The 16668-nt window shown below is 40.3% G+C and overlaps 1 protein-coding gene across 1 annotated transcript in view; it reads left to right on the top strand.

The window, feature by feature from the left end:
* The window catches only part of LOC147751600 (solute carrier organic anion transporter family member 1A2-like), an 853363-nt gene extending 842642 nt beyond the window's left edge, over positions 1–10721 (top strand). The window contains exon 15 of the mRNA XM_086920549.1: positions 9824–10721. Coding sequence (XP_086776675.1) covers positions 9824–10037 — 214 coding nt within the window. The 3' untranslated portion in view covers positions 10038–10721. The remainder of the gene's footprint in view (positions 1–9823) is intronic.
* Positions 10722–16668: the final 5947 nt, after the last annotated feature.

Here is a 16668-nt window from a genome sequence, read left to right as displayed (position 1 = left end):
CAACTCAACACAAAGTATAGTTTTATAAAGCTACTTTTTCAATAAAGTAATCAGAAATTTGAAGTCACTTTTAAATCATATTATATAAACTAAGTAGAAGTTATGTTTGATTAATTTTTCAAGCATATTTCCATTCGGAGATGGTATATAAAAATGCAATCTCAGATATGTCTATCTACAGAAAATATATCCCAAATGTTCACCATGAAAATAGCTTTTAGGGCTTCAGTCACCGTTAGAACCTACAATACACACTTTAGAGGGTGGCTAATTAATTTATAAAAAAAAGTTTTCATACATGGAAAATGCAATGCTTTCAAAGTACATCCCAGTCAGAGCACAGTGTAGCTCCTGGCAGCCATATATGTGTGTGCCCTGGATGCATGGTGTAAATACATACTGCATCCTACATATGACATTTACCTTCTATGCCACTGGTGAAATTTAAATACCATCTACAAGGACCTTATAGGAAAGTTTAGCAAACCAATTGTGTAAAATACCATTTTAGGACCAGAGCGCACACATATACAGAGTGTCACTGAAAGCAGGGCCATATGTATCATCATCACCATTTGCGATTACTAAATAGTGAATTTTAAGGAATCGCTATTTAGAAATCGCTAAATGGTATGTATGCACAAAATCGCTATTTTTGAGCGATTTCCAATTATTCCTTATTTGCGAATTCGCAATTCGCAATTCGCAAATAAGGAATAATTCCCATTCATTTCTATGGGCCAGGAGGCCCATAGAAATGACTGTGAAATAATTCCCAATTTGCGAATTCGCAATTCGCTAATCGCAATTTGAGAATTATTTCAAGGGTGCAGGGGTGTCTCAAGGACACCCTGCTGCACCCCTGTAAATTACATGTGTGTGCATATGGCGCACATACCTGCCCAATGGAAATGTATGTGCGTCATATGCCACCCTCACAAATGCACAATTGTGCATATTTACAAGAAATCGCTAATTACCACCAACTACAAGTTGGTGGTAATTTGCGATTTCTAAACCTGAATTCGCAATTCTGAAAAGCATCATACATAGCATTTTTTGCGATTCCTTATTTTGCTAATTTTTGATACATTTCAAAATCGGTAAAAAGGCTGTTTGCGATTCGCTAAGGCCGAAATTCGCAGAATCGCAAAAGGCTTGATACATATGGCCCGCAGTGTTACAATGCACACTGTCGTAATGTCTGCCAAACACAGAGTCTAAAAAAGGTAAAGAATCATGGATGACCAGGCAGAAAAGTCAGATTTGCTCTGCTTGCTACACATACTTCGTCTTTAAGGCTTTTATTTCTCTCCAGTTTTGTTGGCCGAACTGTTGGCACTTTGATATTCTGTGCTTTCTTTGATACCTAGGAGTTTACGTAGGTAAAATCTTGGGTATTGCTCTTCTATATGACCTGAATTTAATCTTTAAATAAGACTCCCATAACCATTACTTGAGGATTGACACATCATCTTTATAATGTCCATTGTTGAAACAGATTGTTTCCTCCAATTGTAATGAGTTTAGTTGCATGAGCAGCATTTGAAAAGTAGCCTGGCTGATACATTTTCTTCGTCCATTGTTTCTTGTCAATTTTGGGAAAGCTGCTGCTATTTTTTCCGATTTATTTTTCAGTGGAACTTGAAGCGTTATTCCTCTTCTGATGAGCACCACGTTGCTTTCCCATCCCCTCCCCTTTAAAACTCCTGCCTTTATTTAATAGCAGGATTAATCTTAGGATCATATATTGCGCTTCTCTTGATTAGCATGCCCAAATTTCATCTTGCCAAGTAAAAAGTCTTTTCAGCTCTCCACTTGATTTGAGTTAGTTGTCCTCTTTGTGCTGCATTTGCAGTTTATCATCATCAGATATGGAAGGAGTTTCACTGCAAATAACTGCTGCTACTTGCAGATTAGAGGCTATGGGGCATTCTCATTGACTGCATTATTTATTACTCAAGTACTGCAAAATGCTATTCACAAACCTACACCTGAAATTCTCCACCTTGCCTACCTTTTCTATGGGTAGTTTCCCACACATGTAAGTTTACTAATTAGTAGCAAATATAGGATTGGCCAAGGAGAAACTCTGGGAAAAAAGGGCATGCTTATTACCAAATGGGAGGGGTCTAGGGAAGTACATGTATGCACCTCCAAAAGAGTAAGTCAATTGCTATAAACAAACTGGACTTCTAAAGTTACTACAGCCAGAAAGGGACCTAAAGACGAGTAAATTACTCCATTTCAGAGCTGGAGTCATTTCAGCAGCACACAATGCCAACCACTGGTAGTGCAATAGTCCTGTAGCATGTTAATATTTTCTTCTACATTTAAAGTAAATATAATTAATTATATTCATATTTCACAAACAAAAACGTACACTTTTTGTGGAGTTAAATATACTTTTTTTACTATTTCTCATACTTGACCAAAAGGAGACTCTGCAGTTGGGGAGGAGATCTCTAGATGGCAAAGTTTAGGTAAATCTTAAAAAATTAAGTGTATTAAACTTGGAAAACATTACTAAGAATATTTTGGAGAAAAAAACTGTATTTCATTTGAATGTATTAAATTGCATTCAAATTATTTCTCTGAAGTGTAAATAAAAAAATAAATTTGCACCTAAATAGGAAATTATATATTTGTATTATTCAATATTATTTATTAAGAGTAATGTATAGATATAATTAAAAGTTATTTACCAATATTGTATTAAAATGTAATGGTACAATCATTTTTTTATTATAAAAGTTCTTACAAAATGTATATTTAAATAATACATATGTTTTATTTTTATATTTTTAACATTAAATTAAATTTATTTATATTTTTAACTATGTTAAATAATGTAATTTAATATTTTTTCATAGCAGTTTTTATTTTAAGACCCTAGTGCCATTATTTTCTATAGGAGGGTGTTAAAGTGTCAGTGTCTCGCTTTGTATGGTGCTGAATCACTACTGTTCTTTTTATTCCATTGTTTAGGTAGTGGGAAGGGGTCACCCCCACCCACAACCCAGCAATATATATAAATATGTATTTTTCTGCACCAGTGAAAGATCTGAAGTGGACTGGATCTGCTATCTGCCACTTGACAGGTGCCCTGAAGGACTGGACTTAATCACCTTGTACCCAAGACTATAAAAGTGTGCTCTAAGGCTCCGCCTCTGCTGTACTGAATTGGCACCCTTAAGTACTGTTCCTGAGGTCCATGGGCCACTGACTGTGTCTTCTTCTACCATTTCTGGTAATCTTGAACGTGGAAACTGTTTTGTACTTCTGTACCTTCAGAGGACTGGGACATACCACCCCAGTCTATCCGACCAAGGCGCCAAATCAGGTTTCTCCCACACTAGATTTCTTCACAGCAGCAAATCCAATGTAGTGGACCCTTGGTGAGATGGTACCTGGCCTCATGGAACACAATGTTGGATACAGTTGCAGTCTTGCCCCGCAGAATGATTTTGAGCTTCAACAAAAAGACTGATTTATTTTCTGGTGGACGGAGTATGCTCCCTTGGCCTAGCGGAGGACTTTGTGTCTTTCAGGCTGAGACTACTCCTCCTGCCAGATCTAAAAATGACTGCCTAGCTGAAGGTCATTCATAAAGGCTTTGGCAGGAATCACATCAACAATATGCATTTCACTTTTTGCAATGGAGATGCGTCGTAAGGATGCAGCCTTGTAGCAAACATTATTCTTTTCTTCTTTTCAAAATGAAATCCAGAAACTGTATTTTCTTTTTAGAGAGAAAAAAAGTAATGCTCTGCTCACCACAGGAGCCTTCTCCAATGGCAGGGAGAGCATTATAATGTTTTTTTCCCGCTTCTTAACTCCACGTTTTACCTGGCACTAAGGAACAATAAATAATGACTAAATGACCGCCAATCGGAATTGGGCCGGTGGACAGAAATGTAGCGATTTCTCTAATGGCCCCAGTGCCATGGGAGGGGATTAATCATGGCAGAGACAGAGTAGTATACACTGTGATTAACCATAAGATCCGTCCACATGTAAACGCAGGGGGTAAGACCACTATATAGGCATGGAGGGAACTCTGTATTCTTAGCTAAAGATTACCCTCTCAGCTAATATACAAATCAGGCTTTAAGTCCGAAGGTAAAAATGTTGAATGTGTAAGGGCGCCACAAGTAACCAACCAGGGAAAGGATTTCCTTGGGTACAAATTTTTATATTTTTCCCACTGTGACCTTTTCTCCAACAAAGCCAGAAGCCTCAGAAGTACCTCACCCAATGCCACTCTGACTTAATAGAGTCTTCCACCGATATAGCGTGCTGCCTTGCCCTGTTGAAGGATTGTGACTTACACAAAAAAGAATAAGAGTCTGATTACGATCTTGGTGGACAGGGGTACTCAGACAGAAACATGATGGACATCCCGTCTGCCAAATTACATTTCCATTATTGTCCTATTGAACTTATAATATGGGGGACGGGCTATCCTTTAGGAGTAATGAGTATCCCATTCTCCAAGATCGTAATCACGCCTAAGTCTCATAACAAAACCTCCAACTGGGTCAATACTGGACAAAGACAGTACCCAGGATCTATTGGATCGGCCTCAAACTATTCAGAGGTCACAGTCTTCAACAAGTATTGACTACTATTGGTGCCTTGCATTTTCTGCACTATTTGTATTTAAAACTGAAAGCATCCACACCTTTAGTGGCCCTTATTGCGTTTTTGTTCTTTTGTGCCGTGTTCAATCATGGAATTTTTATTGCATTGTATTTTTGACTTTTTATCTGTTTTTGTACTTCTCAATATTTAACAAATTATCTCTAAATTAAGCCTGTCGGCTTTATGGCATAGCTACTAGAGCTACCAGGGATTAACCTCATGTTTACATAACTGACATCTTTAATTAAACTAAGCAAGATAGTACCTTTGTTACTTGTAATGGACTACAATCCATCTCAACTAATAAAACACTTTCTCACAAGTATAATCAAGCATAAGGACATAACAGGGCAAGTAGTAGGTAGGTGGCTCTATGGTGATAGTCTCATGCTGGACTAATGGAAAGGCTGAGCAATGTTACACTATCCATTAGTAGCAATGAATTAAAATAAGTTAGTGAAACTCAAATGCTATCATATTCAAGTGCTGTACGTAATTTACTTTTGGCCACAGAATACATGGGGTGGGAATAATCAGCTTCCTGTATGTTATTTTATGCTGGTTTTAATGGGTAGTTTTATTCCAGTTATATTACCATTTAGAGGGAAAGGCACAAACTGAACACTTTTTTAATAGAGAAGACGAGGTGACTCAGAGGAGGAGGAAGGCTGAGGCCAAAGAGGCTACACGTTGTGTTTTGATAAGGTTAAAGGGGTGAGAGTTCATGCAAGATTTTAGAATGGGCTAAAAGTGAGAAGGGAGCAGCAGCAAAAAAATGGATCTCTTTTAGAGGACTCTCTAAGCATGTAGTCACATTTTAAGGCATGCAGGTGAGGAAGAGGGTCTATTGGGGGAGGTGCTTCTGGAAGGGCAAAATGATGATTCTCTTCAATGGAGTATTGGTACTGGGGATTGACACCAGGGCAAGATGTTTCTTGGAGTGCTGAGTCTATATAACTCTTTCCTGAAATAGTGTAGGGATATTTTAATCTAATATTTGAATGATATTTCATGTTGTGTTTGGGAGACTCTTGGCTGATGTCTCAATCCAAAAAGACTTCGGTCATTCTCATCTCCCTTATCTCACCTCTATGGAACAAATCTCTAACCACCCTGGTTGACCCCTGTCCTTTGAAATAGGTAATTAAATATTGGACATCACTGATTGATAACAACCTTGAAATTGAAAACCCAGTCCATACTGTTGTAAAGAACTGTTGCTTCTGACTCAAACTTCATAAGAGAGTTCTTCCGTATTTGGAATCCCAACTACCAGAGCAAATGCAGAAAGCATATGCTAATATTCATGCTCACCTTGATTATGGTTACTATGCATAATGGTACTATATATACTGTGGCCTCCCGATGAATTTATTCTCACAAATACCAATGTCCAGATGTCTAGCTGGTTGGTGATTGATTTCAGCAAGTATGACCAAATGTCAAGAGCCATGGTGAAGCTTAACTGACGGTTCTTTAACCAACGAGTGACTTCAAACCGCAATCTTTTGTACACAGAATGGTTTACAGTGCTGCATATTACCTCCCCGATATGCAATAATGGACCTATTGCCCCCTCTTTTTGAATTCTCCTTCAAATGTCGAATTCCAAGAACCAAAAAGCTAAATAAGGGTTAGCAGGGGGATGGGTGGCCCACACATACTCGCACTCACCCACCTTCATTCACTCTCACTCAGCCTCATCCATTCACAAGTGCATGCACATACATTCTCCATTCACAAGCACTTGCACAAGCACATACACAGGTAGACATCCATTCACATCATGCATGCTCAAATACACATACATTTATACATACACATGCACACACCAAACATTAAAAAATAAGTACCAGTCCCTAGCAGGGATCTCAGTGGCGGAAGAGAAGCGTCTGGTTTCTTGAAAATTGGGACAGCCACCTTTTCTCATTGACTGTTCTTGTTATGGGTCAGCCAATGGCTGGAGGCAGCAGTCTTTTACTTGTCACAGAGTGGGATGGGGTCAGTGAGACTGCTGACTCCACTGCACCCTACTCTGTGATAAGGCATCACTGATGGCCAGTCAGACCTGGACACTTGTGGGCTTAAAACTAAAGCACTCAAGTCCCAGTCTATCTGTAATGTGCCTTCTCATCATGAGTGGAAGGCCCTTCAATTGCTCTGCTGGGTTGATGGGGTCACACTCACAATGCTGTGAAATCTTCAGCCCAGCAATGTTCAGTTCAGGCACCAGGAGCGGCCCATGCAGGTAAGTGCGGTGGGTGGAGGGGACACGACAAACGACAACAAGGGAAAATTAAATATTTATTTTACCCCTACCCTTCCTCACTGTTCTTACCTGCACAGGCCGCTCCTGTCAGGCAGCCAGGCATTAAGAGTGTTTGTCAGGCTAACCATTGTTCCCCTCAAGATGGGCCCGATACTGAGGAATAGAGGTTTCTGGGAAGAGGAAGTCAGACTCTCTACTGCTTTTCTCATTAAGCTGAGGCTGACTGTTTGAGACGTTTAGAGTCACCTACTTCTGCTGGCTACAATGTGAGACTTTAAGTACTCATACATTTTGTATTTTTCCGTATAGCCCCTTCTAAGTAGATTCTAGTTCACTAAGATTCTACTTTGAAGGGGAAGAGAAGAAAATGAAAAGAAGTAGAATGAAGAAGAGAAAGAAACATCCATAACCAGTTAAAAAATGAAATTCCAGTTACATTTTTTTAACAGTGTTCAAGAAATGGTAGAATTAGTTCAGGAGATAAGGACCCACCTCAAGTAGTAATCACATTTCTTGTCAGGGTGAATGCTTAAAATTACCAAATTAACCTGAACTCAACAACTTGGCAGCTATGGCACAGAGGGGAAAGTCTTAACTTAGAGGCAGTGAATGAACTATGGGGCTAATTTAAGACTAAATGATACAAAGCTGCACTGCAAGCTAGCTTGCTATGCCATGACGCCCAATAAGGGAAAGTGAAGGGATGCGTTGTGTTCACAGCAATTCGATGCATCCCTGTCCTTTTTTTTGCAATGTCACCATATAAGCACCTTGTGCCAATACAGACACCCTAGCTCCATGGCTCAAGCGCGACTGCGGTGAAATCCCATTCTTTTTGTGTAGGAAGGGACACATTCCTTTATCAAACTAATTGCTGCCCCAGCCTTCGGAAGGCACACAGTTTTGACGCAGTGGCTTGAGCTGCCTCACACCATGTCTACAAGGCAATGAAAAGACATGCAGGTGGGCTTTCCATAGCCTCATAGATATGGGCCTGCACTGTCGTCCTCTGGAGCATCACAAAAATGATGCCCCAATGGCAGAAATGTCACAAAAGGCGCTTGAAAATAAGCACCTATGCATACAATACTTGAACTGTGAGAAAGTAAAATTACAGCACCAACAAAAATCTGAACCAATTTAGAAAAATAGGCCATGTTTTCATAAATAAAATGACACTCAAACAACAAATTCTAATTCGTAGAACAAGAGATATAAATTTTTAAATGTTGTCCTTAAAAATGACATCAAAAAGCACTGAATGCCATCCATGGGTAATAGGTCCCCCTTAAGGGTTTGGTTTAAGGCCGACTGCAATGGCGCACAGGTCGAATGCAAAGACCAGGTTTTCCTGGTCACAAAGTTACCTTCTCACCTAGAAGCGTATATTGAGGTAGAAAGTATTGAGCGTGGCTCAACAGCCAACAGGATCTGAAGAAGGGCTTGACGATAATGGGGAACTACTGTGGGAGAACTGCACAACGATTGGGGTATGCTCGACATTGGGATCATTGATGCCATCAATTGAATGCTGCTCAGTATTGAATCCAGGGAGATATTGATCCAAAGCTACATAGTGTTGAATCCAGTGAGGCTATTGACATAGGTTATCAGCATCAAGGCTAGGCTTGGAGTCCAAAAAAGCTTTCCCATTGGCAAGGAGGAGTATAGTCTGACAACAACCAATGGTCCTGAACCTTGGGGACAGTATTTTGGGGTCAGGACTCAAATTGGCAGTTTTAGACTTCACTTCCAGGCTACAATGATAGGCCTAGGGTCAGATTTGTTGTGTTAATGCAGTCTGCAGCACAACTGGGTGCTAATGCCCATTGCTGACATTTAACTTACAGGCCTTGGGTACACATGGTTCCATATACTATGGACTTATAGGTAAGTCAAAGTTTCCAAAAGATACCAATTTAGTTAGGTTTAGAGGTATTAGAAGTACTTTACCTCTGGCTAGCAGTTCTAAGGCCAACAAAAACAATTACTGCAAATATCTTGGGTTATACCACACATAAGATGTTTATTTTCAACAAATCCCTATAATTTTTTCTTAGCTAATATGTTCTAGATTTTCTTGGAGAGGATAACCCCACAATATCCCTAGATACAGTGAGGCGTAGTTGGCACACCATGAAATAATTGGATTATTTCATGAGTGCCCCTTCAGATTCTATTGCTATTTAACTAATTTCGTTTAAAAAGATGCTGTAAAATGGCCCATTTCGGCCCATTTTTCCAAAGTTACTGAGGTTGGGAGAATAATCCAAAAGCCCTGGTAAAATGACTGCTTGTTCTTTCTGTTCCATAGCTCAGTTCAATACTCAGCCAACACTAATAGTGTAAAAACACACTTGTTTTATCACATAGCAGTGTTCACGTCCACCCTGTCCGCCCTATTATGTTCAAAAGCTGTCACATACCATAAAACCCACTGTGGTGTACTTCGCCTCCTCTGGGAAAGAACTGATTCTGCCACTGTATGTGATGTCTACAAATAAAACAAAGAAAAGACAAAATGTCATTTCAAAGAATGACTGCAAATAGAATCCTGACAAGTGCTACACTGTAAGCTTGATAAAGGAACCTTTGCTAATGCAAAATTCACAATTTGTAAGTGGTAACTCCACAGTGAATTGGCTGATTTTACATTACTGCCTACCTCTAAATCAGGTTTGGTGTGTCTTATGTAATTTCTCAAACAGTAGTGTTGATGTAACCCTCACAGCTCTCAGATGTGAACTTAATCACTAAAACTGTTTTTGGTGCAATGATAATGTCAAATGGAATCAATAAATGGCACTTGCTGATCTTATGAGCAATAGGGATGGGGTGAAGAATTTTGCAGAACATGTTAGATAAATATGAAATGCATGTTTACCCAGATCTAATATTTTCTTTTTTTAGACTTCTCTACCTCGGATTGACAGCACTGCTACGTGGAGCTTCCTACATACCATGTGTCTTCATCCTGTTTATCTTAAACAAACACCACCGTCAGGAGAGGGACAAAGCTAAACCAAATAAAGTGGAAGAAATATTGTCCAAAGATGCAGTGAATATGGAAGAGATGCAGGAGATCAAAATGTTACCTGAAGAACAAACAAGCACACTTCATTAGAACAATTACAAATTAAAACAATTGCTCATTCTCATCTAATGGACCCCTGTATGATTCCTTTGCTGATTTTGTAATACACGTGTGTAAATTGTTTTTGTGAAAGAAAATCATACTTTGAACCTTAATGGAAAATCAGATTAAAAAAGAAAGTAATTAAATAAAAAAGTCACACGTTTTTCTGTATGAATACAATATTTTAAATGGCATGCCTCAATAATTTATCATTGCACCTATAAATTAGATGTTGCAAACACACTTTTGTAATCAATATAATATTGGTAGGTCAGAATATAAGTTGTAATGTATCGTATGTCAATAATATCGCATTCAAAACACCTTCTACCACTATATTGTTAGGTATGTATATATTTAGCCTTCTTAATTCCATTCATATCTACCTCTAAAGGTAAGTGTGAATAGAGTTATAAATAGCAATTATTTACCTTACAATAAATTGATAGAACAATGTAGTGGAAACAGCATTATTGCCGATTGAGATTATTGTCCTTTATATTGTGTCTATAATTCACACAATATATATTAGAACATTTGTTTATATTCTAAAGGCTTGAAATCAATGGTGAAGTAAAATATATGGCAGGGATAGAGAATAAAAGAATTAGAAACAACTCATAAAACAAAACAATCTGCTGAATACTGTCACTAATAAATAATAAAGGTAGATTTATCAACAACGGTATTAATATATATGGATCATATTAATGGTCAAAACATAGCAATAGTGTTTGAAAATGAGACTTTTGGAAAATGTTCCGATTAAAATGTTATAAAAGTGTGGCACAACATATTACATAGTTGATAGGGAAAAATAATCCAGACTGGTGGAAATTTATTTCAGCATTACGAAATTATCACAACTTTAACTTAAGTATGTAACATGATTTATTGCAGCTCAATCAATCTAAAAATCAACTATGAAAAGCCAAGAATCTTAAAAAACATGGAAGGCAGAGAAACATTTTCAAATTCCTTTAACTGTGAGGTATCTAAGAAGAATCGTTTTTGCAGTACTATAAGTATGTATTTCTTTAGAAATCAAAAATATACTATCCAAAATATAATAAATAATAATCAGCTTCTCTGAGCAGGCCTTATATTCCAGAAAAGAACATAAACATTTATTTTTAACTAAGAATAAAAAATAAAATGGAAGCTTCCACTGGCCAAATACTATTTACCAGGCTGCCACCAAAATAGTACATATTCTGTGCTGTTTATCTAGCCATTAACTAAATAGTGGAGATAATGTACAAAATTTTACAAGCAGCCAGATAAAGAGTGTGAAGGAGGTCTTTATTTAGCCAGACATAAAGATAAAAGGTACTCCAGGCAACGGTAGTGTGATGGCCATCTTCTAATGGAGATGCAACAAGTGTGAAGCATTTAAAAGTAAGTGCATTTACAAATTTAAAATAGTTTGTATAAAGGTAAGTGCATGAATTAAGCTACGCTATTTACAGATGAAAAAAACATTAAATCAATTTTGAATTAAAAACAAAATTGATGAGATCTTAATGACTAAATAAGACACAAAGAAATCAAACAGAAGCTTCTGGATGTGGCAAATGATATTATGTGCTTTAGTCAGGGAGTAATTGACTGTAACCACAGAATACTAAGTATTGCTTTAAATCATGTTACAATAATGTTTTATTCACTCATGCGAATAGATTGTTTTTTTAATGTTCAAGTTACTCCTTTTGATTATTATTGAGAACTGGCTTTTTCTTGGTCTTCTTACAGAAGACATGGTGCTAGTCAGGCCTATGTGGAGGTTGTAGAGTTTTACTCTGCTGAACTCTGCAAAGTTCCAGAAAAACTGCACTGCGCCTCGCAGTATTCCACCAGCAGTGGAGTCTGTTAGGTCGCCCTACTCGCGCTGATTTCTAATGCCTAGAGTTTGTCTTGTACTGTAAAATGAGTGCAAACTGCACTATACATCTCACCAGAGGGCGCTGCTGCTTTCTGCCGCTTGAGTAGACAGTCTACTTGAGCGGAAGCTTCCTCAACGAGAACAGCAGCGACTAACCACAATGAAAAATGTCACCAGTTGGAGGTCTTTGATGTTTGTTTTTTCTCACAACCACTTGCAAACTTACCATTTGGGAGCCACTTGAGAAAAAACGTAGCTCTGTATCACTTGGAAGTCCGCACGGAGCACCCCCCTAGTGCTCGATTTAGACCTCTATCCAAGGGGGATTGTGCTTGCTTAGTGTTTCAAATCTGGCAACACAGCAGCAGTCAACAAGCAGCAGCAAACACGGAACCTGGGCCGCAGAGGAAGGGACACATACAGTAGGCAATTGACATTTAGAGGCAGAGTGCTTTGGCACAGTTGCAAGATACAAAATGAATGAGCCACTGTAATGAGGCTTCTGAGGTATGGGGAAGTGAAAGCAGAGAGTTCACTCTGCTTCTTTAAATAAACACGCTTTTTCATACTATTCACCAAACAGAGGAGGTTTACGGTATTGATGCTTATTGCTCCTCTGTCATGATTGGCCCATTCCGGCTCACCAACATGCTAGTCACCTGCACAGTGCATCTTAAGAATGGTAGTTTCATTTTTAACTTGTTAGGACATATTTTAAGTGTGGAAGGACCTGTTTCTCCTGGGCCCACGTTTTTGTGTTTTACTGTGCTGGCTCAGCAAAAGAAATCTGTAAGTAAAAAAACACATCTGTGTGACAGGCTTGGAGGCTGTAGGTGATTAAAGTCATTGTGGAGGGAGTGTGGGTAAGGAAGCAGCAGGAGGAAGATAAAAAGCAGGACAATAAGGGCCAAGAGTTGGACCACTAGGAGGGCTAGGAGGACCAGAACCGCTAAGGACCAGGCCAAAAGGAATCAGGCCCATGGACACCTGATCTATGATGACCATAGTTACCAATGCTAGAGGGTACTAAGAACCAATTGCTTAAAACTGATTGAAGTTGAATTTGGGAAAAACAGAGGTTATCCTCTTTGGGAATAAACCCTTTCTATGGACCCCTTCATGGTGGCTGGAGAAATTGAGAACCCTGCCTACCCCAGTGAGCAAAGTAAAGAATTTGGGAGTGGTTACAGATAACAAACTTACATTTGCCCGGCAGGTAAATGCAATCACCTATTCCTCTTTCTTTATCCTAAGGAGGCTAAAAAGGTTCTCTTTTTGATCCCGTTGGATACCCAAAAGACTGTGGTAACTGAATTATTGCTATTCAAGATAGACTACTGCAGTGGTTTGTACCTGAATATGGAACTTTAATATCTTAACAAGCAATGTGTCCTGCACAATACGGCAGCCAGATAACTGGCTGACATTCCCAAATGCATCTCAAGCCATCAGAAAGTTACATTGGGTCCCTTTTAGGAATCCACTAAGGTTTAAAGCCATCTGTCTTGCTGATAAGGCTCTCTACAGTGTAGGCCCGGATGTTCTGAAACAATCCTTCATTTGGTATATCTCAAGGGGAAACCCTAGATTAGAATGACCTGGAGGTTATAAAGGACAAGAAAATCTAGGACCAGCAGAACTAGGATCAGAAGGTCAAGGAGTGTTAGCCTGAGGATGATACTAAACCTAGAGTGACGAGAACTACACAAACCAGGGTGCCCCACATCATAGTAATTAGTACCATAAGTGTCAGTTGAATGAGGAAGACCAGACCCAATAGGACCATTACTAGGAGCGCCATGATAAAGGGGCCCATGGTCTTATGGACAAGAACATAGTAGGATTGGCAAGCCAGGAGAGCAGGAGGATCAGTATAGGATGGGGCAATAGGACTGGGGACTAGAAGGGCTTATGGAAACCAGAGGAACTAGCACTAGAAGAACCGATATGTGAGGACCAGAGAAAGGAGTACCAGAACTAAGACCAGGACTACATGGAACAAGGTGAGCAGAATTAGAAGGATTAAGAGCAGGCAAACAAGGAGACTAGATAAACCAGGGCAGCAGAACAAGGAGGACTGATGGACGAGAATTAGGGTGAGGAGGACCAAGATCCAAACAACTAGGGGCATGGATATATGAAAATGATGACCAGTCAAACCAGGACCATGAAGTACAGGGCTATGAAGTTCTTAAACTAGCATCAACCGGGGCTCAGGCTACATCAGAACTAGAAAAGAGCTAGGATGATCTGTGACAGGGCAAGTTAATGCAGAGCCATCTAGACCAGGAGTAGGAGCATGAGGGCCAGCAGGATAAGGACCAGTTTGAAGAGGATTACAAAGATCAGGACCTGAATGGTAATGGCCAGTATTTTAAGGATTGTATGATAAGTAGGACAGGGATTAGAAGACTAAGGGGGCAGCACCAAGGGCAGCCGGATTTCCAGAGCCAGAGGAGTAGGTAACCTTAAAGGATTATGACCAGGAGGACCAGAAACAGGGCTAAGAGTGTCATGACTATCAGGACCTAATGTATCAGGGATTGGATTACTAAGTGGGGCAGAGTAATCATTATAACTAGCAGGACCAGGGAGAGGAGGATCAGCGGCAAGAAGGCCAGCCAGCATCTGGAAGACCAAGTGGAATGGTCAGAGAAGGCAGAAGGACTACGACAAACTTGTCCAGGCTCAGGAGGACCCAAACAAGGAGATCCTGAATCAAGAGGACCTGAATCAATGGCTGCAGTACCAGTAGGACTAAATGGACAATGCCCAGCTCCTGGAGAACAAGGACAACACAGACTAGGAGGGCAAAGAGTAACCTGACACAAGAAGCAAAATGGACCAGAACTTGTCAGGGCTAATAAGTTGACAGTGAGGAGAACCAGGATAATGTGACTAGGCCCAAGAGGGCCATATGAACCAAACTGGGGGACACAGGAAAGGCTATGATGGCCAAAAGGAAAAGTTTATGATAAGAAGCTCAATAGGTCAAGACGGACCAGAATGACTAGGAACAACAAGACCAAGACTAAGATAACTGGCGGGTCAGGTCCAGAAGAACTAGGTTCAGAGTAATCTAAACTTTAAGGAACAGGAAAAGAGGATCAGGGACAATGCAGAGAGAAGCTACAGGAGTGCATAAAGAGGCTAGATGGGTGCAGAAAGAGGCAAGAGAAGTGCAGAATGAAGCAACAGAAATGCAGAAAGAGGCAAGAGAAGTGTAAAAAAGGGAAGCCAGGTGCACAAACAGGCAGCAGAGGTGCAGAAAGAGCAAACAGAGGTGAAGAAAGGGGCAAAGGGGCAAGAGAAGTACAGAAAGAGGGAAGATGGGTACAAAAAGAGACAAGAGGGTTCAGAAAAAGGCAAGAGTGGCAATTAAAGAGGCACGTGAGGTGCTGAAACAGGCAGGAGAAGTGCTGAAAGAGGCAAGAGTAGTACTGAAAGAAACAACAGGGTTGCAGAAAGAAGCAAGAGAAGAGGTGTAAGAGGCAAGAGAAGTGCAGAAAGAGGGAAGAGGGGTTCACAAAGAGGCAAGAGGGGTACAGAAAGAGGCAAGAGGGGTGCGGAAAGAGGCAAGAGAGATGCTGAAACAGGCAAGAGAAGTGCAGAAAGAGGCAAGAGAAGTGCAGAAAGAAGCAATAGAGGTGCAGAAAGAAGCAAGAGAAGTGATGAAAGAGACAAGAGAGCTACAGAAAGAAACAATAGAAGTGCAGAAAAAAGCAGAGGAAGTGCAGAAAGAGGCAAGAGAATTGTAGAAACAGGAAAGACAAGTGCAGAAAGAGGGAAGAGGGGTTCACAAAGAGGCAAGAGGGTACAAAAAGATGCAAGAGTGGTGCAGAAGGAGGCAACAGAGGTGTATAAAAAGGCAAGTAAGGTTCAAAAACACTTGAGCGGGGTGCAGAAAGAGACAAGAGAAGTGGAGAAAGAAGCAAGAGAGGTGCAGAACATAGAATAATGATACAGAAACAGAGGTGCAGAAGGAGGTGATTGAGCCACAGAAAGAGAGTTGCAGAAAGAGGAAGGAGGGGGGCAGAAAGAGGCAGAAGGGTGCAGAAACAAGCAAAAAAACTGTGGAAAAAAGCAACACAAGTACCGAAAGATACACCAAAAGAGGCAAGAGAACTGCAGAAAGAGGCAGGAGAGGTAAAAAAAAAATGTCAAAATATTTATATAGCGCACTATATACCCAGAGGGTCTCAGGCGCTTGAAGAAGGGTCGGGAATTACTTGTCGAATATCCAAGTTTTAAGTTGCTTTCTGAATGCTAGGTGGTTCTGAGTGAGACGAAGGTGAGTGGGAAGTGAGTTCCAGGTCTTAGCTGCCAGGTAGGAGAAGGAACTACCTCCCATGGTCGTTTTGTTGATGCGAGGTACGATAGCAAGGGCTTGGTTGGAAGATCGCAGCTGGCGGGGGGGGGGTGTAGAAGGAGAGTCGTGTGTTGAGGCATTCGGGTCCAAGGTCGTAAAGTGCTTTGTGAGCGTGGGTCAGGAGGCGGAAAGTAATTCTCTTATTGACGGGGAGCCAGTGGAGGTTTTTCAGGTGACCAGAGATGTGTTCTTTGCGCGGGATGTCTAGTATGAGCCTGGCTGAAGCGTTCTGGATGCGTTGGAGTTTTTTCTGGAGTTTAGCTGTGGTACCGGCGTATAGGGTGTTTCCGTAGTCCAGGCGGCTCGTGACTAGTGCGTGGGTGACCGTTTTTCTAGTTTCGGTGGGGATCCAGCGAAATGTTTTTTTG

This window comes from Lissotriton vulgaris, chromosome 1_1 (genome assembly GCF_964263255.1).
Source record: "Lissotriton vulgaris chromosome 1_1, aLisVul1.2, whole genome shotgun sequence".
NCBI classification, from domain to species: Eukaryota; Metazoa; Chordata; class Amphibia; order Caudata; family Salamandridae; genus Lissotriton; species Lissotriton vulgaris.
The sequence above is the reverse complement of the archived record's forward strand: the minus strand, read 5'-3'. Positions and strand labels throughout refer to the sequence as shown.